This window comes from Theropithecus gelada, chromosome 1 (assembly GCF_003255815.1).
Source record: "Theropithecus gelada isolate Dixy chromosome 1, Tgel_1.0, whole genome shotgun sequence".
NCBI classification, from domain to species: domain Eukaryota; kingdom Metazoa; phylum Chordata; class Mammalia; order Primates; family Cercopithecidae; genus Theropithecus; species Theropithecus gelada.
Window position 1 is genome coordinate 160,561,497 of NC_037668.1, and position 22,582 is coordinate 160,584,078.

At 54.4% G+C, this 22,582-nt stretch overlaps 1 protein-coding gene across 2 annotated transcripts in view; it reads right to left on the bottom strand.

The window, feature by feature from the left end:
* The window catches only part of CNTN2 (contactin 2), a 34,869-nt gene extending 13,068 nt beyond the window's left edge, over positions 1-21,801 (bottom strand). The window contains exons 1-12 of one of the 2 annotated variants that reach the window (XM_025379927.1): positions 21,698-21,801; positions 11,577-11,731; positions 6,686-6,830; positions 6,395-6,570; positions 6,088-6,183; positions 5,459-5,668; positions 5,070-5,169; positions 3,366-3,541; positions 2,785-2,921; positions 2,223-2,352; positions 377-527; positions 136-263 (exon numbers count right to left, since the gene is read on the bottom strand). In XM_025379927.1, the coding sequence (XP_025235712.1) occupies positions 136-263; positions 377-527; positions 2,223-2,352; positions 2,785-2,921; positions 3,366-3,541; positions 5,070-5,169; positions 5,459-5,668; positions 6,088-6,183; positions 6,395-6,570; positions 6,686-6,830; positions 11,577-11,646 (1,519 nt within the window). In that variant the 5' untranslated portion in view covers positions 11,647-11,731; positions 21,698-21,801. Of the gene's footprint in view, positions 1-135; positions 264-376; positions 528-2,222; positions 2,353-2,784; positions 2,922-3,365; positions 3,542-5,069; positions 5,170-5,458; positions 5,669-6,087; positions 6,184-6,394; positions 6,571-6,685; positions 6,831-11,576; positions 11,732-21,347; positions 21,617-21,697 lie in introns of those variants that run through there. The other variant, XM_025379917.1, reaches the window with a different exon arrangement.
* Between the last annotated feature and the right edge of the window lie 781 nt (positions 21,802-22,582).

A 22,582-nucleotide genomic window follows, 5' to 3' on the forward strand; every position in this document is an offset into this window, starting at 1 on the left:
GTCCCAAGTGAAACTGAATCCAAGGGTGGCCTTGACACCAAACTAGGAGCAATGTGGGACACAGGAGCAGGATGACAGGGAGGACAGTACCCTGAGGAGGCTGAGCCCCCGGCCTACCCACATGGCAGCCCTCACCTCGCACAGACAGGATTCCAGTGCTGTTGGCTTTGCCCATGAAGTTCTCAGCAAAGCAGGTGTATTTGCCTTCATCTGACCGACTGATGTTTCTTATGATCAAGGTGCCATCTGGAGTTACAGTCACTCTGTGGCAAGGACAAAGCAGATGTGCCCAACTCAGGGACGGTTGTCACAGGAGGGGAATTAGCCTTCTAACGAGGAGGAGCAGGAACTGTGCAGGGTGGGGTGTGGGTGGTACCTGCTGCTGTTGACCAAAATCTCCGTGCCTTTGCTCCAAAGCACCACGGCCTTTGGAGCTGCCCGGGGCTGGCAGGGGATAATGATCTCTCCCCCGCGGGCTGCAGGGATCAGACGCCTCACAGGATTCAGCCTGAAGTCAGGGGCGAGTGCTGGAAGGAAAGGGGAGAGCCACAGAGAAAAGTATTGTCACCCTTGATAAAGACGTTACTTGGCCTGCCCTTTGAGGCCACCTCATGAGTGACTCCTACCAGCACCTCTTCCAGAATTCTTTCAGAACCAAGCCCTTTTTTCTCTGGCCTAAGCTATCAAATCTCCTGCCTGGACTATTGACAACACCGCCCTCCCCAGCCCCCCGCCCCTCAACCCCCCGCCGCCGCCACCCCACTTCAGTCTTCCTGCTTCTGCGCGTTCCTCCTACAATCTTTTCTCCACCCAGCGAGGAATGAACAGCTTTTTCAACTCACACTCAGTGGAGCCCGGCTCTTCACAAATAAGTCTCCATCTTTCCAATTACATCTTGCTCCACTCTCTCTCCCACTCATTATGTTCCAATCACCTAGCCTTTTTTTTTTCCCCTCTCTCTTTTGAAGTTGTGAAGTCTTTTCCTGCCTCCAGACCTTTGCACTTGCTGTATATCTTGCCTGGAAATTCCCCAGATCTTCACGCGGCTGGCTGCTTAACATTCAGGTCACAGCCTAAATGGGACTTCCTCATAGAAGACTTCTCTGACCACCCCATCTAACAGGCCCATCTCACGCCCATCACTCTACTGGATTTTCTTTTATTTTCTTTTAAGACAAGTCTTGCTCTGTTGCCCAGGCTGGAGTGCAATGGCACAATCTCAGCTCACTGCAGCCTCTGCCTCCAGGGCTCAATTGATTCTCCTGCCTCAGCCTCCTGTGTAGCTGGGACTACACGTGTGTGCTACCATGCCTGGCTAATTTTTGTATTTTTCATAGACATGGGGTTTCACCATGTTGCCAAGGCTGGTCTCGAACTTCTGAGCTCGAGGCGATCCACCCACCCCTGCCTCCCAAAGTGCTGGGATTACAGGCATGAGCCACTGCACCCTGCCTGGATTTTCTTTATACTATATTTGATGGCTAGCTGAAATTGTTTAATTGTTTGATTTGGGGTTTATTTGTCCCTTTCCCTCTACTGGATTGTAAGCTACTTAAAGGCAGAGACTGTATCTTTCGTATTCATCCTCTGTAAGGTGTTGAGTAAGTATTGGTTGAATGGATGAAGGAACGAATGAATGCTTCTTAGCAAAGCTTCACTAAAACTTGATGTGGTGGGTATCACTGTGTCCATTTTATGGATGAGGAAACTGAGGCTCAGTGAGCTCAAGTCACACAACTAAATATTAGCACTGGCTGGCATTTCCCAGGCACCAGCATGAAATGGGCAGGCCTTTTATGCTGTACCTCTTTCATCTCATTTGTTCCCTACAGCAGCCCAGGAGGGCAGGACTATTATTGCCTACATTTTATAATCAAGAAACTGAAACACAGAAACACTAAGTAACTTGCCAAAGCTCACATAGCTGAAAGGGTTGGGTTACACAGATCTGATTGATTTGGTTTCCGTTTTTTTTCAGTGCAGCAAATATTTACTGTGTGCCAGACATGGGACAAGTCAGAGACCCTGCCCTCTGGCAGCTCTCAACCCTGTGTCTCATCTCCTTTCTTAAATCTCTGAGTTCTCCTACTTAGACACTTGGAAAACCAAGGAAAATTGCTACAGGGTATGTGCGTGTGTGTTTGGAAACACCTAAACTCAGAGCTCTGAAAGCCACCATATGCACGTCCTTGGGATGTCCCCTGCCTCCCTGGGCCCCTTACCTTGCACGGCTAGCTCGGCACTGGCGTAGATGGTACCGTGCTTATTCTCTGCCACACACTGGTACATGCCCGAGTCCTCCAGGCTCAGCTTGGAGAACCGCAGGTCCCCGGCCAACACCTCCACCCGGTTCTGTGCAGAAGAGCCCAGAGCCCAGGGGGATCAGGACCACTGGAGCCACAGGGAGGAGGGGTTGGCAGGGGTGGGGGCAGTGGAGACTCTAGGCTGATAATCCCTAGAGGATATGGCTCGTATGTCCAGTCCTACCTCAGGGCCACCTGGAACCTCAGGATGCAGATTACCCAGGCCTCCCCAAAGCTGGAAGGGTGAGGTGATCCAGTCAGGACCACATCACTTCTTTTGTGGCTGAATTGTGCCTGGATCCAGGCCCAGCCCGTGGCCATGGGACTGGGATGGGAAGAAGTCCTCAGGTGGTCCTAGGACCACCCTTTGGCACCCTAATTAGCCCAGAGGGCTACTAGTGGTGCAGGGGAAGTTCTGGGGGGTGAGGGAACCAAGTGAGCAGAGGACAGTTATGTGTGGGAGGAATCCCACGTCTCCTACCTGGGAGGCCAGAGGCTCCCCGTTCCGCAGCCAGCGCACTGTAGGCCGGGGCTTGCCGGCGGCTGCACAGCCCCAACGCAGGTTGGAGCCAATGTCAGCCTCTGTGTCCGAGATCACTTTCAGCCACTCAGGCTGAGCTGTGGGAGCCCGGAAAAGAAAACCTGGCATGAGCTAGGAGGAGCTTCCAGCTCATTAAAAGGAACAGAAAATCAGGGCAGCAGTACCTGTGCCAGACAGCAGAGGGTGCCATCAGCATTCTGGGACGGAGAGGACAAGGAGGAGGGGGCAGGAAGAAGGAGGCACAAGAAAGCTGGCACTCTGTGGTTGTGCCAGTGGCTGCTTTCACAACTTAAATCGTTCTGGAGCCTCCTGTGTGCTTTCTGCACCCCTGACTGAAGCTCTGAGCTGACCACAGCACTAGCTTCTTCTGGTCCCAGACTCAGTGCCGTCCTAGGGCAAGCAGGCTCATGCAGGGGGCCTCCCAGTCTCCTCCCTGACTTTTGGGTCTGTTTCCTTGGGGACAAGGGTGAAGGCAGGAAGGGGGGTCGGGAGGGGCGGAGAAGGTGTCCCTGGCTCTGTACCCTGCACGATGATGCGGCCCTGCACGGTGTCTCGGCCCTTGGAGTTCTCCGCCTCACACTCGTAGGTGCCCTCATCCTCAAAGCTGACGCTGGGGATCTGCAGGGTGGGCTCAGCTGTGGTCCACTGTGGGGACAAGGAGCCGTCCACTTTGCGCCACTTGATCCGGGGTACAGGGCTGGCAGGAGAGACAAAGCCAGAGGGTGTGGGCTAAGCTGGGCCTACCCCTCCAGTGCCCACAGCTCCTCATACCCAGACTCTCAGGCCCTCCTGAGATGCTGGGCCTGGGAGGAACAGAGGGAGAGAGGGTGCCTTCTGGCTGATCCTCACTCTCTTCTCCCAGGTAGGCTCGGAGCACACGCAGGGAAGGGGCAAGAGGCAGGGCTCCTCTACCCATCCCTCCTGCAACACCCTCGAGCCAGTGAAGCTGGGCTTCTGCGGGGTCTGCACTCTGAAGCTGGGTCTGCCCTCCGCCACAGTGGCCTGTGACCTGGGTCTTTATGGGTTCTCTTTTCCGTTGCCTCTACAGGGCAGGCCTTGCCCCTACTTTTCAAAGGGACTTTAGCTATTAGTAATCTGTGCACTAAAATGGACTGAGGTATCAGTTTTAATGGGTTAATATATTCCTCTTCCACATGCTTTTCTTTTTTTTCTTTTCTTTTCTTTTTTTTTTTTTCAGATGGAGTCTCGCTCTCTCGCCCAGGCTGGAGTGCTGTGGCGCAATCTCAGCTCACTGCAAGCTCCGCCTCCTGGGTTGACGCCATTCTCCTGTCTCAGCCTCCAGAGTAGCTGGAACTACAGGTGTCCACCATCACGCCCGGCTGATTTTTTTGTATTTTCAGTAAAGATGGGATTTCACTGTGTTAGCCAGGATGGTCTCAATCTCCTGACCTCGTGATCTGCCCGCCTCGGCTTCCCAAAGTGCTGGGATTACAGATGTGAACCACTGTACCTGGCCCCCGTTCCACATACTTTTCATGTGGATTTTCTGGAAGCCCAAAACTTCCCACAAGGCAAAGATTATCCCAGGTAACCACAGGAGATAGTTGAGGGAGGAGGGGGCCAAAGTACAAATCACATTCTTTCTTTCATTCTACAAACATTTATTGAGCACCTGCTGTTTGCTTAGCCCTGTTCCAGTGAATCCTTCTTCTAGGAGTGCAAGAAAGAGAACGCTTTCTGTTGTGATTCTCAAATAGATCACTGTTAACGTTCACGGAACACTTTCCTAAATTCCAGGCACTGTTCTCAGCACCTCACATGTATGAACTGATTTAATCCTCATGACAACCCTATGAGGTGGGTACTATTAACACCACCATAAAGAAACTGAGGCACAGAGAGGTTAGGCAGTTTACCCAAGGTCTGCGGGTGGCAGAGCTGGGATCTGAACGAGGCAGACGGGGTTGGAGTCTGTACACTGTGCTGCCTGCCTCCAGCCTTGGGTGTTACTCAAGCTGTCTGAGCCTGCCATGCGCTGCTGGAGGACCAAGTGATTCTGGCCGTGGAAGGCCCCTGGCACATGCAATGCCTCACCCAGAGAGTTAGTGTCCAGTGAGTGGTGGTCAATGTCCACTGTGTGCCCAGTACTTTGCTAGACCCTGTGAGGGACACCAAGATCACAGCCCTGACTCTGCCTGCCCTCACCCTGGGGTCACCTGTGCCCCCAAGAGACTGCCCTGGTACCCCTCCCTTTTCACACTCACTTCCCAAAGGCAAAGCACTCCAGGGTGACCTGCTGCCCCACCAGTGCATAGGTCTCTGCTGGGAACCGGGCCTTGATGCTGGGTGCAAAGAGCCGGGTATCTGGGGAGAGAGAATTTTACAAATCAGATGCAGATGACTCCAGGTCAGGTGCTACCGTGCTTGGGATCTCAGCACCTTTCAGAGCCAACTATGTCTTGGCAGCTGTGTGGAATCTCCCTGAGGCCTAGGGCAAGGGCCTGAGGATTTGAAGCAGGAGGATCTGGGGGTCCAGGGCCTGGAATCAGTGCCCTGCAAGCCAATCTTCCAATCTCCAAAGGAAAAACCCTTTTCCCAATGCCCGCTGACCCTTCCAGTTCCCTCCCTCCCGCCATGCCTGGCCGAGCCTGACCTTCAGCAGCCAGGTTGAGCTGAGCAAATTTGCTGAAGACGCTCTTGGTGGAGAAGTCCATGTGGCTGGTGGCCAAACAGGAGTAGTTGCCCAGGTCTGAGGCATTGGTTCGGGCAATGTACAGATTCCCTGTGGTCTGGGACACGAAGTGACGCCCATCCGTCGGGATGAAGTTGGGGAACTCGTTGAGGAGCCAGCGGTAGGACAAGCCTAGGATGTGAGGAGTTTGAGGAAACCAGGGGGGTACCGGGCTAACAGGACCACTCTGGGTGGGACCCCAGCATGCTGGTGGGGTTCTGCAAGCCCTGTCCTGACAGCCACCATGCTCTGAACTGGGGCTAAGGGGAGACCTAGAGGGAAGAAGTGACTATTCCTGCCCTTAGAGAGCACTAAGTCTGTCAGGGATCACAGCCCTCAGGGACCACCCAGTTTGAAGGTGGAAGCAGGGCACAGAGATGGAAAATGACAGACCCGTAAAGAAAACACAGATCATTTAAAATTAGGGTCCCAGGGATGGGTGCTTCTAAGGGTCATTTCCAGGGGTCACGTTTTATTCCATCCTCCTTCTGCCAAATTTCTGGTAGCCCTTCTTGTGCCCTCTCTCACCGTGGCCCAAGGTCTGGACTCACCTGGGTAGTGGGCAGGTGGGTTACAGGGCAACATCACCCCCCAGCCTTCATGAGTTTTCACTGGGTCTCGCTCCTCCTTGGAGAATTCCTGCAGAACTGGAGGCAGAGACCAGGGGCTCAGGCACTGTCCTCCTGGCCTGTGAGCCCCTCCCTGACTCATCCTTCACGGAGAAGCAGCAGTTCACTAAGGCATGTCATGTGAGGTCAGGAAGGCCTGGCTTGAGGGTGTCACTTGTCCTTTCTGGGCACTTTCTCCTAGCCCCCTCTCCCCCTCCCGCAAAGTGTCTTGGTCCCCTGCGGGTCTCACAGCCGAAGCGGAGGATGGCCTCCCTGCTGACAACGGTGCCCACTGGGTTGGAGGCCAGGCACTGGTAGACCCCGGCATCCTGTGCCTTGGTGGGGTTCATGATGACCAGATTGCCCCCCACTAGCTGGTGACGGGAACCTGGCTCCAGCTTCATCTCGGTGCCATTCATCTTCCACCTGCAGCAGGGGATGGAGGAAGGGGACCTCTGAGTCCTGCCTGGTGGCAGGGCTGATGAGAGGGAAGGTTCAATGGCTGCCCAGGGCCTCCCAGCACCCACTGCAGAGGCCTTACCGATAGGTGGCTGGAGGGCTGGCCCGGGCACGGCATGCCAGCAACACCTGCTCCTCCGTGGACTCCTCTGGGAATAGCACACTGAGGGGTTGGTCTTCAAAGACAGGCCCAAAGGTGGTTGGGGATCCCAGGGCTGAACTCCAAGCTGCAGGTGATGACACCACCAGAGGCCTCAGAGCCTGGGCCTGGCCAGAGCCTGGCCTCTTGGGCTGCGCTGTCCAGTAAAACTTTCTCTGATGATGGGAATGTTCCATTTTCTGCACTGTTCAATGTGGTAACCACTAGCCACGTGGGGCTATTGAGCACGTGACATGTGGCTATTGCTACTGAGGGATGACATTTTACATTTTATTTAATTCATTTAAATTTCAATTTAAATAGGCTGGGCAGGCCCCATCTGGCCATATCAGTTCAGTCAATCACCCATCCTACACTCAGGTATTGAGCACCCACTCTATACCCAGCACTGGGCTAGAGACTGGCTTGTAAAAATGATTAAGACACAGTCCCTCTTCTTCAAGGGGCTTGTGGTCCAAGGAGGGAAACAGGAAATTGGCAGTGCAAGGTGGCAAATGCCATAAAGTTCAAGGTGCTGGGGCCTCAGAATGGAAGCAGTTCTACCTCTCAGGGGGCTTTCAAGGGAGCCTTCCAGAAGAACTGATCTGTGGGGTGTGAGGTGCATGAGACATTGCCAGCCACAAACATGCAGAGAGGATGTGTGTCCCTGGAGCCTAATACCCTTACCAGGGCAGTGTGGACCCGAAGCCTGGGCCTGGGGACTAGACTGGCCCTCTACTAGCCGTGGGACCTTGGGAAAGTTATGGAACCCTTCTGAGCCTCAATGTCTTCACCTGTGATATGAAAAGAATATGAATTCACCTCCCAGGGTCTGCTTGAGGATTCAGCCAGACAAACCCTTGGAAGGTGGCGGGCAAGCAGATGTCTGCTGGAGCCACGTGTTGGGTGGGGACTTGGAAGAGAAGATGGGTGGAGGGTGGGCAGTTTGCTTTGATGGGTGGAGGGTGGGCAGTTTGCTTTGGTGGGTGGAGGGTGGGCAGTTTGCTTTGGTGGGTGGAGGGTGGGCAGTTTGCTTTGGTGGGTGGAGGGTGGGCAGTTTGCTTTGGAGGCAGTTTTATACAATTCCAGTATCACAATTCAAGAAATGTTCAGAAAGGGAGTGACTTGCCCATGGTCACCCAGCAGGTCTGTGGCACAGACAGATCAATTCCTCCTGAGCTTGGTGGACCAATGAGTACCACACAGGCAAATGGGGCAGACCCCTCTCTTCATGCATCATTGTCCTGCTGCAGGGCAGGGCAGGGGATGAAGAGCCACAGATTGGCCGGACATCGCACCTGCCTTTCGACAGGGCTGGGGTGGGCTCTCTGCTGACCGGTGAGGCCAGTCCGTTTTGCCTCTGCCGTGTCAGGCGGGAGCCTATCCCTAATTGGCTTCTACCTCTTAACACAGCTGATTTCAGGCCTTCCTTGGTGGGTCATGGGGAAAGGGATCCCCATTAACCAATTAGCTCCTTTCCCGGCGCATCCAGCCATCAGTCCTCTTCCAGGGGTAGGGGGTGGCCCCATGCTGCAGCTGAGGCCCAGTCCTGGCCCCCTGGGAGTGAGGGCAGCTGCTAAGCAGCTCTCAGAATGAGGTAGGAGGCAGGGCTCCCAGAAATGGCCCGGTGCAGGCATCCCTTGTGCCATTCTCCCTCACTGCCGCCCCAGGCCTCAGAGGCGGAGGCGGCGGGCGGTGACGGCATCATCTCGGCTGGAGAACCCAGCTTAATCCCAAGTTAATGATGGTGGTGTAGGGTAGGAACCCTGCCCCAGCTGGCACTGCTGGGAGGGGGGGCAAAGGAGGGGCTGGGAGGCAGCCGGGCTGCTGGGAACCACCTCGTACAATAGCAGCTTCCAGGAACTCTGGGTGATGGCGTGGCTGAGTGGGCTTGGGTCACGTTGATACATTCAGACTCTTTCTTCCTGAGAAACCTTTCTCCTCTGCTCTCAGCCGTCCACTCGCCCAAATATTCACATACACGCCCCTCTACATCTCTCACCTCCACACATTTTCTTATATGCACACTCATATCATACATAAATTCGTATATATGCACCTCCCTAAGCTGCTCAAATGGCCAGATACACACATTTACACACACATCCATTTCCCCCTGACACACAGCTATAGATGGCCATGGAGACTTTTATATATAATCCATGCATTCATAATAATAAAAATAATAATAAAAATAGGTGCTATCGATGGAGTGCTTACTATTTATTCCATACCATGCTCCATATTTCCTTCTCATAACCTCTTTACAAGATAGGTATTGCCATTTTCTTATTTTCCTGATGTGGAAGCTGTGAGTTAGAAAGCTTTAATAACTTGCTCCAGATCCCACAGCTTGAAGGAGCAGATCTGGGGGTTTGGACCTTGGCCAGGCTGACCCCACCACCAGCATTCTTAACCCCAGTGTCCCTGACTCTTGACCTCTGTTTCCCATCAGAACCACCAGAGGCCCTGCTCCATCTCACAGATAAGGAGTCAGAATCTCTTGGAGTGAGGCTTGGGAGTCCAAGTCTTAGAAAATGCCCCTGGGCATTCTGCAGGGAGGCTGGGGTATGAGAGCTGGTCACACTGTGCTGTGAGACTTTCTGGACACATTCATTATCCCCAGCATAGCACCACCTCCATGCAGACACCTCACTCATACCTCCAGCCTCTCAGCCATCCATATCCACAGACACCCTCACACACCCACACTTACCTCTTCAGCTATATACACACCCACCCACACATGAGCCTTCCTGTGTGTGTGCTTCCACATGCACACACAAAAACACACTCTCTGCCTGTAATCCCAGCACTTTGAGAGGTGGAGGTGGCAGGATCACCTGAGGTCGAGAGTTCAAGACCAGCCTGGCCAACATGGTGAAACCCCATCTCTACTAAAAATACAAAAATTAGCCAGGTGTGGTGGCGGGTGTCTGTAATCCCAGCTACTCGGGAGGCTGAGGCAGGAGAACCACTTGAACCCAGGAGTCAGAGGTTGCAGTGAGCCGAGATCACACCACTGCACTCCAGCCTGGGTGACAGAGTGAGACTCCATCTCAAAAACAAAACCCAAACAACAACAACAACAACAACAACAACACACACTCTCCCAGGCAAGGCCAGCCCTTCCTTATTCTTGTTCCGCATCCTCTCTGATTCTTTTCTGATGCCCTGTCATGGTAACTGTTCCCCCAAACACAGGCATCAGAAACCTTGCAGAGGAAGGGAGTTAGAGAGATGAGAAGGTGGAGGGGGATCCTTGATACTCCTCCTTGCACTGGAGTGCCAGGAATCCACAGCTATATCCCGAGGACAGGGCAGCAAGAAAAGCCCAGAGCTGAGGCACCTTCCCAGGAGGGGTGGCGGCCAGCGATGGGATTTGCCATTCCTGTCTCTCTCTGGAGCTCTGGGAGGTGGCAAAACAGATCCCAGCCCCTTGGCCATTGGCTTCGTGTGTCTCTGGGTCTGAGGACCTTGGAGGCTGTCCGTACCCCTTTCCTTAGATGGTGTGGATCCAGCACTGAGGCGTCCCTGAGGGAGGGGATGCTAGAAGCCCAGGTGCCTCCCCTCTGCTCCTTCTGGGGTTGGCATCTCCTGCTCTGTGCAGTTGAGGCTCCCCATCCCTGTAGCTCTTCCCAGTCTGGTGGACCCTGGGACAGGTAGCGAGGCCTGGGGGGCTAGGTGGCTCCCCCCACACTCTGAGTCAGCCCTGTTTCCCAGCAGCCTCACTGACTGAGCCGCAGGACTGGGAAGCAGTGAGGACAGAATGAGAACATCTGAAAGTATGCCAGTGGAGTCCTTCCCTGGTGAGACAAAGGAACTGAAATGCACAGGCTGTAGCCTTCCAGGGGGTGTGGGGTGGGGGAGGTGGAGTCTGAGGTGCTTAGAACTCCAGGACCATGGAGACTCCCATGGGGATGTTGAAGGAGAAAAGAAGCATCTATTGATCTGGGCTGAGGGTCAGGGTAGAGGCCAAGCAGTGGGTCTAGCAGACCCCTTAGAGCAGGAGGTGGCTGGGGACCTCCCTCTTGCCCTAGGACAGACCAGCTGCCTGGCTCCTCAGGCCTGACATGCTCGCCAGAGTCCAGCTGGCCTGTGACTCTCAGCCTGCCCTCTTCACCCTCTCCTTCCCCTCCTGCCAGTGTCCCTCTGCCTCTCCTCCAAGCTGGGAGCACCCCTGGGAGGAGAACCTGAGCTCCCTCTTCTGCCACATCTCTTTCCAGATCCTGTTCTATACTTGATCAATTTGCTGGGATGCAGCATTGCCTTAATAAACCCTTCCAGCGTTTACTGGGATTGACCGCCGTCTGCTCATATCAGGGGACTACAGAGCCCTGTCTGGGAGAATGTCCTGCAATGATGGAAATGTTCTGTGCTCTGTGCTATCCAATACGGCTACTGAACATTCGAATGTGGCTAGTGCACCTGAGGAAATTATTTTTAAAGTGGAATTGAATCTGAGTTGTAGTAGTCCCATGTGGCTATTACCTTCCATATTGGACAGTGCAGCCTTTGAGGCTGCAACTCCGGGTGATATTATGGAGATCTGGGCATGCCATCGTCTTGCTGTGTGACCCAGGGCAAGCCACTCACCCTCTCTGGGTCATTCTTCCTTCATCTATAACACGGCAAAGACATATTCCCTTTCCTCCTAAACTCAAAGGAAAGGTAAGATCTACAAATGGGAAATTTTAGCAAGGAAATGGCCTCAGAAATCTAGCTGCTCCTACAATGCAGTCAATGATTTCTGTAATTGTCACCCAAATCATAGCAAGGATATAACGCTATAATCATGCCTGCTAGGCTTCAAAGCCCAAATGAACCCTCTTACCTGAAGAGGAGACAAAGGCCACAGCAGCTACCAGCAGCAGGTGTGGCTTCCTCCTGGTGGCTGTCCCCATGGTGGATGTCCGGGCAGAGGTGGGGATCGGAGGAGAAGGGCCTCAGCTCAGCTTGGGGACAGCCCAGCTGGAGGCTGAGAAGGACCTGAGGAGGCAGACAGACAGGAGCGCTCTGAGCTGAGGAGCGCCCCTCCCAGCTCCAGGCACATCTGGGTCTCTAAAGCTTTTCCCTCCGCCTGGGGAGCTGCCGGAATTGCCCAAGCACTAATTCTCCCCAGGGTCCCAGAGGAAGGGGCTTGGCTATTACCAAGAAGCTCTTCCTGGGGCTGAGTGCCTCCTACTGGTCCCCTGGGAGTCTGGCTCAGCCCTATACCCCCACCTGCCCCCACTCCAGCCAGCGGGGTGCCGCTTAAGAAGTGAAAGCAGAGATTAATTGGGAGGTAAGAACCCACCTGCCCTCTCGCCCGCCCGTCAGCTCTTGAGGCGAGGTTGGAAGAGAACAGGACCCTTGCCTGGGTTGGAAGTCAGTAACGTCTTCCTCTGGCAGGCAGGCTTGGGGCCGACTTTCCCCCTGCCTATTCCCCTCAGCTGTCTGGGTGGGGGCTAATAAACCCCTCTGGGAGCTGCCTTAAGTCTCCCGGTCTTGTTTTCCTAGCAGTGAGGAGGGGTCTCACTGATTTGTCCACACCCTCTTACCAGCGGAGTCATGACCTTGGCCCCATTAGCAATGCCCCCAACCAGATGGGTGAAGGGGCCCAACAGGCTTTCTGGGTCAAAAGAGTTAACGCAGCTCCCAGAGGAGCCTCCCTCTTTCACAGAGATGAGCTGAGGCTTGGTTCAATCCTTGAGCTCTGGAGAAGAACCTGTTCCCTGTAGCTGCTGAGAGCAAGTCAGACACCTGTCCCATCAGTCTGAGAGATGGGGCCTCCTCTTGGGAGGTGAGGGCAGGGGCAGAGCCAGCCTCCCCGTTCACTCCCAGTCCCTGAGAGGACTTTCCTAGTTCAGAAGGGAGTGTGGAATGTCAGGGGCCTGCTTTCCAGTTACTGGTTATCAGAGTGAACCTGGGTCACTGGGCTCAGAGCCTCCACAGGGATCAGTAAGCCCGGCTGCAGATTCTGCTGCTCTGCTCTGCCTGCCCTCTTTGCAGAAAACTAAGAGCAGCAGGAGGGGGTCAGGGCTTGGGGAGAGAGCCCGGCTGGGGGCCCTTTTGCAAACTGCCAACAAGACCCCTCCCATCTCTGGATCTCAGTGTTCCGCCTCTGGTGATGCCCCTAGAATGCAGAGTGGCCAAGGGCCTGGGAATGCTGTCCCCTGGATGGGGACCCGGGTGGAGAAGGAAGGCTGCAGAGGACCTAAGATTGCGCCTTGGGCCTGTGCAGGGGCTGAAAGCCAGTGCAAGCTCAGGGTCTGCCCTGTCTCACATCACACTGTAGTCCCTCAGGAAGAGAGCTCCCGAACCCCTTTAACCCTCCACAGCTGATCACCCCACAACCATTTCCTGCCTCTTTCACAGCCACAGCTGGCACCCAAAGGAGCCTGGGGGAAGAGAAGGGAGAGGTGGCCCCAGGGCCTGTCAGGAAGGATATGGGCAAGGAAGCCAAGAAGCTGGGTGTTTTGCAGAGGGCAGGGCGTTGGAGCAGATGGCACTCTCTCCTCCACCCCGACTGCAGCCTCATATCCACTTCCCATTGACAGGCAGGGTGCCCAGGTGCCAATTCTCCCTGAATACCTGTTCCTCCCTGTCCTTGCCACTCTCAGTTCCAGACTTGAACTGAAGACATTCTGCACTTACAACCCCTCTGACATTCCCCCAGCCCATCTATCTCCATTCTCCCGTAATGCCCTTCCTGGGCAAGGCAGTCTCTCCTGCAAGGCCCTGTCCATGTCTCATCCCTGCCAGGAAGTGCCTAAGATGCCCCTGTCTGCACAAAGAATTCAGTTCACTCTGTTCTTGACTACACCTTTGGTACCCTGCCTGTGGACCTGTGTCCGTCTCCATTAGAAGGTTCTGAGCTGCCCAGGGGAGTGATTGTGTTGTGTTCATTTTGGTATTACCTATGCCTAGCAAAGTACCTGGCACATCATAGTTGTTACTTGTATGTTGCATTTAACTGGTCAAGAACAACTGTGATTATATGCCTCCAGGAGCCAGTGAACACATGCGTGAGCACACGTGATGGGGCTCATGCAGATGCTCCTTGACTTACGATGGGGTTACATCCCGATAAACTCACCAAAAGTTGAAAATATCGTAAGTCGAAAATTCATTTAATACGCCTAATCTACTGAACATCATAGCTTAGCCTAACCCACCTTAAATGTACTCAGAAGGCCGGGCACCGTGGCTCACGCCTGTAATCCCAGCACTTTGCGAGGCTGAGACGGCTGGATCACCTGAGGTCAGGAGTTCGAGATCAGCCTGGCCAACATGGTGAAACCCCATCTCTACTAAAAATACAAAAATTAGCTGGGCATGGTGGCAGATCCCTGTAATCCCAGCTACTCGGGAGGCTGAGGCATGAGACTCGCTCGAACTCGGGAGGCGGAGGTTGCAGTGAGCCATTGCACTGCAGCCTGGGCCACAACAGCAAAACTCCATCTCAAAAAAAAAAATGTACTCAGAACACTTACATTCCCCTGCAGTTGGACAAAGTCACCAAATACAAGGCCTATTTTACAATAGCGTGTTAAGTATCTCATGTAATGTATTGAATACTGTACTAAAAGTGAAAAACAGAATAGTTGTTGGATACTCGAAGTATGGTTTCCATTGAATGTGTATTGCTTTTGCACCATCGTAAATTTGAAAAATTGTAAGTCAAGTCACTATAAGTCAGGGACAGTCTATATATACTTGACAGGGCTGACAGGTCTTCTGTGCTTTCTGGGGGCAACCCCAAGGCAAACTCTCCCTTTCTCTTTCTCTCTCTCTCTTTCTCTGTCTCTCTCTCTCTCTTTCTCTGTCTCTCTCTCATACACACACACACTCAGAGCTCTAGGGTCAGCGCGGTATCTGGTCAGGGGAAATCACAGACATATGTCCCTGGATGCTATACAAATGCAGGGAGTCATCCTCAGAATAGAGAGGTGTTGGGACCTTCCAGGATTTGAATCTGATGAACAGGAGTTGTTAATATTGACTTCATCTCTGAACAGCTTCGTGAGCTTGGACAGGTTAATGCCCCTTGTGAAGACTCAATTTTCTCATCTGCAAAGTGGAGATCATCACATGCACTTTACAGAGTTCTTTGGAGGGTTCCATGAGGTGCTAGAGTGCCTTGCAGTGGTTTTCAAACTGCTCTGAAGTCTTGGAGCTGTTTGCACCTGTCTCAGGGCCACCATGGGAGACTAGGGAGAGAGCATGGGGCTCCAGACTCCTTCCCCGCTCCAGCCAGAGCAGCTCCACTTGTATCTGCTTTATATACAGGACTTTCCTATGAAGTTCCCTTTAAACAAAGGACTTCATGGCTCCAAAAAGTTGGAAAATCACCCCGTTGGCACTGGTGTGCTGAGTCCTGATGCCTGGCACGGAGAAGGTGCTCAATCATCGTTTGCTCCCTGCTCTGTGCCAGCCTGCCAGGCCCGGGAGCTCACTGGGGGCAGGGTGCCGGCCTGGGGAGGAGCCTGGGCTCCAGGCACTTGTACTGAATGTGCCAGAGCAAGGCAGAGACAGACAACCAGGGGCTAGAGACTCCGGGATAGCCTCTGGGCAGATTCCTACCTGGAGTCCCTAGCTCCCACAGCAGTGCTGGGGAGAGCTGGGTGTGTGTGCGTGTTTATGTCCCAGTGTGCATGGATATAATGCTTGTGGGTGTCTGTCTGTTGTGTCTATATGTCTCTGTGTATATGTGTGATCTGAGTTTTGTGTCTGCATGTATGCATGTGTCTGTGTATGATGATGTCTGGTCTTTGTCTGTGTGTGTGTGTGTGTGTGTGTGTGTGTGTGTCTCGGGTGTGAGGACTCAGCCCCTTGCCTTGTTTCCCTGCAACCCACCAGGAGGTTTGCATCATAGATCCTTCGCCTCCACCTCCAGTAGTCACGATTGTCTGTTATCTCTATTACCATAAGTAATTACCGTGGGTAATCACGAATAATCCAGCCCAAGGATCCTGGGTACCCTCCAGGGATCAAGATGTACAGCCTTAGAGGAGACTGCGGGGGAGGGGCCGGGATCCAGGAGCACCAGGGCTTGCCCTCGGGGAGCGCCGGAGACCCATCAGCCTGATCAGATGTATATTGAGCTCCATTGTGTGCCACAGCCTTGGGTGAAAACACACACACACACACGCAGAGTCTGGACTAAAGGTTGGAGCTCGTTGCCTCCCTAAAGGTGAGGCAGTTGGCATCCAGTCCTGCCCTGCATTCATTTCCATCACAGTATTTACTGACTATGTGCCAGGCATTGTGCTAAGCACAGGGAGACAGTAATAAAGTTACTGCCTCTACAGAGCTCCCTGACCACCTGAGTGCAGCCTAGGATGTGCTCATGAGTTCACCGATCAGTCATCTCCCCATACCATCTGCCCTATTATGCGTTCTAGAATGCCCAGGATGGAGGAGGCCTTTTCGTCAGGAGCAAGGCTGGAGTGGAGCTATGCCAGGCCCAGAGCTGGCCCTGCGAGCCCTAAGCCAGCCAAGTCTCGCCCAGGCCAGCTGCCCTGGTGCAGGGGTACAGGCGCAGACTGGCACAGGCGAGCACAGGCTGTCATCAGCAGGGGCTGGTCCTGCGAGGCACCAGCACATGGGGGAGTGGACTGCTGGGGGGTTCAGGGCACCAGGGGGAGCTGGCTGAATTGTCGGGCCCAGGAAACAAAGGGCCTGGGGGACAGCTGGGGGACAGAAGGCTGTGAGTGGGGCTCCAACACACGACAGGGTTTTCTGGGGTAAGGCCCCCTGCACGGAGCCAGTCAGAAAATAAAAGGTACACCCTCCACCCCAGAGTGCTGCCTATTGGGACGCCCAGCTCCTGGTCCTGAATTTCTCTCCTCTTCTCCCCAGTGATGGAGATTGGAGAGCAATGAGAGATTTGGCAACTTCCGATGGATGGTGGTAGGAAAGGAGAGTTTGGAGCCCAGCTGTGGGCAGAGACTAAGTGATTTATTATCAGCCTACAAGGTACTCGAGGAGCCCTTCAGGTCCCCGCTTGACCTCTATCCTATAAAACAGCACACTGGTTAACAGGGCAGGCTATTGGGTCAACCTGCCTGGTGCTGTCTAGCTAGCATACCCCTAATACAACCAACTAGTATAATCCTGGTTATCACAGTCATTTCTTAACCAGTCCCAGCCTTACTCTCCCATCTGCAAGAGTGGGATGAGAAGGGTAGGACCTGCTTCATGGGACTGCTGTGAGGTCAGCACCGTCACAGGCTCATAGTGAGTGCTCAGGAAAGATCAGATCTTAAAACAGAAATCTCACAGCCCTGTGTCCACAGCCACTGTAACTGTCTGGCTTACTTCTATACAGTCACAACATCCAGGTGGCACTCATATGTATTTAGGAGACTGACAAACCCACAATCTCCTGGGCAGGTGCCTCCCTCCTCTTACACCCCACAGGTGCAACGGTCATAGGTAAGCACTAGCACACCACCCCAGACTAGGGCACAAGGACACAGCCCCCATGACAGAGTTATACCTGGTACAATGTGCTCAGGGGCTCACGCGGCCAAGACAGGTACTCCTTCTCAACCGCCCTCACCTCCTGCCTGGTGGGATCTAAGATCAGTACCCTTTCCTTTGCCTAAGACAAGAATTGCCCAGGAGGCAAGCACCATCATCCTCCAGGAAGGTCTGAACCATCCCCATGTGCCTCTGGTCAGTACAGGGCCCTGCGGTGGCATGGGTGGGGGCTGCTAGGATCTCAGCGTGCCAGGCCAGGCAGCAGCTGGAAGGTGCGGGGTGAAGGATTGTGATTGAGGGGTCTCTGTGGTACCCTGAGCTGCAGACATCCTTAGGGGAGATATGCAGCCCTGTCCTTCCTTAGCCCTCTCTGTGTGCTGCTCAGCTCTGTCTGCAGGCTCTTTGTGACTGCAGCTGCTTCCCTGAGGCCCAGCCCTCGTGCTGATGTGCCCTCTGGGGACAGCTGTGGCTCCCAGGCTCATGGGTTTGTTTGAGCTTCTAGCATTGGGCAGGGGGGAGTCTGGCCCTTGATCTGAGCCTAGAGTCTTTGCCCCTGCAAGAGAGACCTACTCTAACAAAGAGACCCTATAAAGTAGGGAGTGGACAGAAGAGGAGAGGCTTCCGTCCTCCTGGGAAGCTCAGGATCAGGAGCCAGCCATCCCCAGACCATAGGTGTTCCTACTTGCCTGCCCTGCTCTGTGTGTGGTGTAAAGCAGTGAATGAGCACTTCAGAAGGATCCCTTTTTGAGATGCCAGGCATAAGAACAATGGTTTCAACTTGTTTCTGAAGAAGCAAATCAGGAAGAAAATTTCCTCCTGCATTAGCAGAGCAATTTCTGCATGTCCCCGCAACTCTGCTGCAAGGAGGCTCCCCCCAGTTCCTAGACAGCTTCCTCCAAAGTGGTTCAGCACTTAAGCCTGGTGGAGGTGGGGTCCAAACTGCTCCTCCTCTCAAGCTAGTTTCCTTTGGATTTGGGGTCCAGATTAGCTTCACCTCTTGGGCAGCACTGCAGGAAGGCTGCCCTCCAGCCAGGCACAGGGTGGGAGAACCCCTTGGTCCTTGAGGGTGGCAGGCACTGAGAAGATGTGGGTTTGGGCTGGAGGAAACCCAGCAGGTTTGACTAAATGGGTGTGTGTGAGAGGCTGGCGTTGACTTCCCCATCTAAGTAGGGAACTTAATGGCTCATTGGGTAAGAAGGACGCTGAGATGTGTTTGGGCCTGAATGTGTCCTGGGATGGAAGGTGTTCGGGTTTCGGGTGAGAACATTACACACCTTGCTTTTGTTTGCATCCTCTTTGGTAAACAAAGAAACATGGGCTAATCTTGTAGCAAGGAATCATCAAACTGAAGAAAGCACTTACTCCAGGATGATTACCATCAGGACACAGAGCCCACAGAAACTCCCATAAACGTTCCAGGTTAGCAACAGCCTCTGGGGGGGTTGGTCTAGATTGGGGTTGTGGTCCTGAGGGATGAAGGGGTGGCCAGCATGCATGAGGGAATGAAAAGGATGTCTGCCTTCTTATGGATTCCTGAGTCACATCCACCTTTTACCATTTGAAACAGGATTACTGGAAGTTGGAAGAAACTTACAGGGTCAACCAGCCCAACCTTTGCCTCTAGGCAGGACTCTCTAACCTTGGACCAGACCCCAGTTCTCCACACCATCCTTAGAGTCATCTGAAAGGAGACTGCCCCACCTCTTCATGGCTCACCCTTCTAGCCACGAAGTATCTCCTGCAGTCTAACTTAAGTCCCTCTGGCTTCCCTGGCATTTTCTTTGCTGTGGTTCTTCCTCCCCTGCGTATCAACCACCTCTTCTCCAACCCCCTGGTTCTGCCCTAGGAATCCCTCCAAAAATACAAATACCACCCACACCCAGGCTTAGAGATTGTCTTTGAAATACGCTTTCTCACCAACGTTTGGCTCGAGGAGGTTTCTGAAGAGGGGACTACGCATCCTCCAAACCACCCCAAACGCATTGCTTCCCTGGTGGCTTTAGAGGCAGAAAGGATGCCTTGGGGTCCTCTGTCTATGTACATGCTCCTAAGGCGTAAGTTTGGTCAGCCAGAGACGAGATGTGCAACCACCCCGTTGAGCACAATTCCTTGGAGGTCCATCCCACATGTGCCTCTATTTGAACAACTGCTGGCAGAGAAGGTGCTGGAATGGAGTTGCATAAGGAGTGAAATCTGGCAGGGGAAATGGTGGGCGGGGGGGAGGCCTAGGGCCGAAGCCGGTGGAGTACATGCGACCAGAGAAGGGAGTGCGAGGAAAGAAGGAGTAGAGGAAGGAAGGAGAGTAAGAGAGAGAGAGCCGGGAATGAGAGCAGGCTCCCGGAGTCTGGGGCACTCATCTCCATGAGCAGTGTGCCTCTGCTTCCCTCACTGCTCATGGTGTCAGCACCGCGGTCTCTGCACCCGTGAGGCAGGTGGACCTTGGGTGACTTTGACATCATTGGCTCAGGGGCCCTTTCCTGTCTGTCTCACCTGCTGCCTCCCTCTTACTGGCTGAGGACTCCCACAGGCGATTAGGAAGGACTTCGACCTTGTGGCAAAAGCCCTGTCTGTGGTTCTGCAGCTTGGCTAGAAAAGGGTTAACTGGTGGGCACCCTGGGGAGGGGCTTGGATGCTGCTGTCTTTAAGGGGAGAGCTCCCTTCTCCCAAGGCCAGGAGTGAGGGCACCTGTTGTGACCTCCAGGCCATCTCCCTGCCCCACCCCCGGGAGGTGCTGTCACAGCAGCCTCTCCCACAGGTGGCCCACCTTTTGCTGCACTCGATCTCCAGTGGCTCATTCGGCCCCTCTGAGCGGGACCAGGAGGCAGAGAGACTTGGAGCCTAAGTGAGCTGAGGGGTCTTTGGCCAGAGAGTTGGAAGAGGAGGCTGAAACTGTTGCCCAGACGAGACCAGAACATCACCTGTGCACTGGGTTTCTTGGGCTGTTCCTCCTCCCACCTCTTTCTGAGCAGAGGGAAAAGATGCTGAAACCCACCTTTCTCCAGGGCTGGGGCCATGGCATGCACAACCCCACTCCCTCCTGATCTCACTGGATCCCCCCACCCCTAGGACACAGGCTCAGCCCCCAGTGGTCTGGGGCTAGAGGGTGCCCGACTCCGTCTCCAAGTAGCAGCAGGACTCTCTCCTTCCATAGGCACTGCCTCCTCCATGTCCCACTGCTTCCCAGACCTGAGAGACCCTCTTGGAGAAGGTGACAGGATTCAGCTCCGGACACATACCGGCTGGGGCTGCCCCCCACCTCTAGCCCATTACGTAAGCCCCATGGTGCTGGGCAGAAGGACTTCCCTCTCTTTCCAGAACCCCCCAGCTCTGCCCCCTCCCCTCCCCACACCACTCTGGCCCCAGCCCCTTTCCTTACTGGAAAGCCAAACTTTGTGCAAATCCTTCCCTCCCACCAGTGAGGACAGAGGGGAGGGATTTGAGGAGAAGCTAAGGTTGGGAGGGGGAAGGGAAGGAAAGGAATTTCAGCCTGGTGGCCCCAGCCTCTCGCCTTTTGGGATGTGACTGGCCTCAGGACTCTCCTCCCCGAGTCCCAGTTCCTGGACAGGCCTTTGCCCAAACTTGTGCTCCACTCTCCCCTCTCTCTTCCACAGCCTCCCCCTCCGTCCAACTGAAGCAAGACTTTGCAAAGAGGTCACCCTGCAGAGGTAGACCCTGGGTAACCTCAAATCTGAGGACTCCGGCTCAATTCCATGCAGGGACTTCTGGGACAGGCCAGGGCCCAGGGCCTGGCCGAATGGACTGGTCCTGTCCTGGACCGGGTGCCCAGGGCCGGCCCAGGAGAAACTGCCCTCTCCACAGGCAGCTGCCACTGCCCGCTGGCCAACTGGAATTCCTGGACATCCTCCTGGGGTCCAGCTTTTCCGCCAAGCTCGGCCTGATAGAGCCCTGCGGGATGCCGCCCACGTAGACAGGGCGGAGGGGAGCCCCAGCACCCACCCTGAGGTAGACAGGGGCTAAGGGGAGAAGTCAGAATGGCCCCAACCTGCTAGCGTTCCTGTCCCTGTTCCCTCCCAAGTTACAAGGGGGATATTTACAGGAACAGAGCCGGGAGCCCTGGCCCATGACAACGCGCGGGGAAGCCCCTGGGTTGGAGAAGACAAAAGCGTTTGGCACCTACCTGGGGCTAGAGAAGGGTGTTGGCTGGGGCAGGTGGACGCTGCCCGAGTCGGTGAGCCAGGGCTGGCCGGGCCGCCAGCCCCTGGGCCACCCTCCTCTGGGCCCTGGCGGCCTCAGCCACTCGCTGTCCGGGTGCGGCGGCGGCCGCGGCGGCGGTGGCGGGTGAGGGCGCGTGTGTGTGTGAGCGCGCCCGGAGCCACTGCAGCATCTCTGCATCAAGATGTGCTCCTCCCTCTCCCAAGCTCCGCTCACTGGCTGGCTCCGGTCCTCAGCCAACGCTCGGGGGCCCTGGAGATGGCTTCCTTCTGCCCCCCTCCCACCCCCCTTCCGTCCCCACCCTCCTGGCTTTACCTCATTTGCTGTCATTTAAGGACCAGGGAGCGAGCCCAGCGCGCGTCTTCCATAATGCATGGGCGGCTCTTGGACAGGCCGCGGGGCGCTGTCTGGCCCGCCTGTCCTCCCGATCCTGCCCAGCCACACTTCTAGTGCCCAGGGCCGAAGGGGCAGGAGAGGGGCGGGGTGAGGAGGGAAAAGAAAGTGGCTCTTACCCCTCAAATCCTGGAGACCCATGGAGCCAAACCTCCTTGTTTCCCCAGAAATCCTCTATCAGAGGAACAGATCCAAACCAGAAACCCCAGCTTGCTCTGTGGGGCAAGTGGGAGGGAGGGGCTGTCTCTGTTTCCCGGTCCACCCCATGTTCCTCTTTATTGTTTCCCTTCTTCAAAAGTAGTTTGAGCTTTTTGTCAAAATATCTAAATGTTAGAGGACATTTAAAAATACATAGTGAAAGTCCCTCAACCACTGCTCTTAATACATTTAAGCACATGCCCCCAGGTTTATGATTTTCATGTATACAATTACATGGGTTATTAGGGTTATTTCACACAAAAGTGATGACATAAAACAGTAGGACTGGCAAAACACTTTTCACTGTGTAACTGATCTTGGACACTTTTGTGCATCAGTAGGTTTGGATCCAATCCCATTTTTAAGCAACCAGCAGTGCAATGTCATGAAAAATTCCCTGGATTAGGGGTCTGGGTGTCTGAAGTATTCTCTGGGCTCCGCAACCAACTGGCTGTGTGTGCTTGGCTGAGTGCCCTGCCCTCTCTGAGCCTCACTGGTACCTGAAGGGATTAAAAATGGAAACAGTCCCGCCAGCTCTGAGATTCTAAGTGCTCACCCTTGTCAGCGATGCATTTCTCCTGCCCTGCTCCTGTCACATGAGGGAGTGCC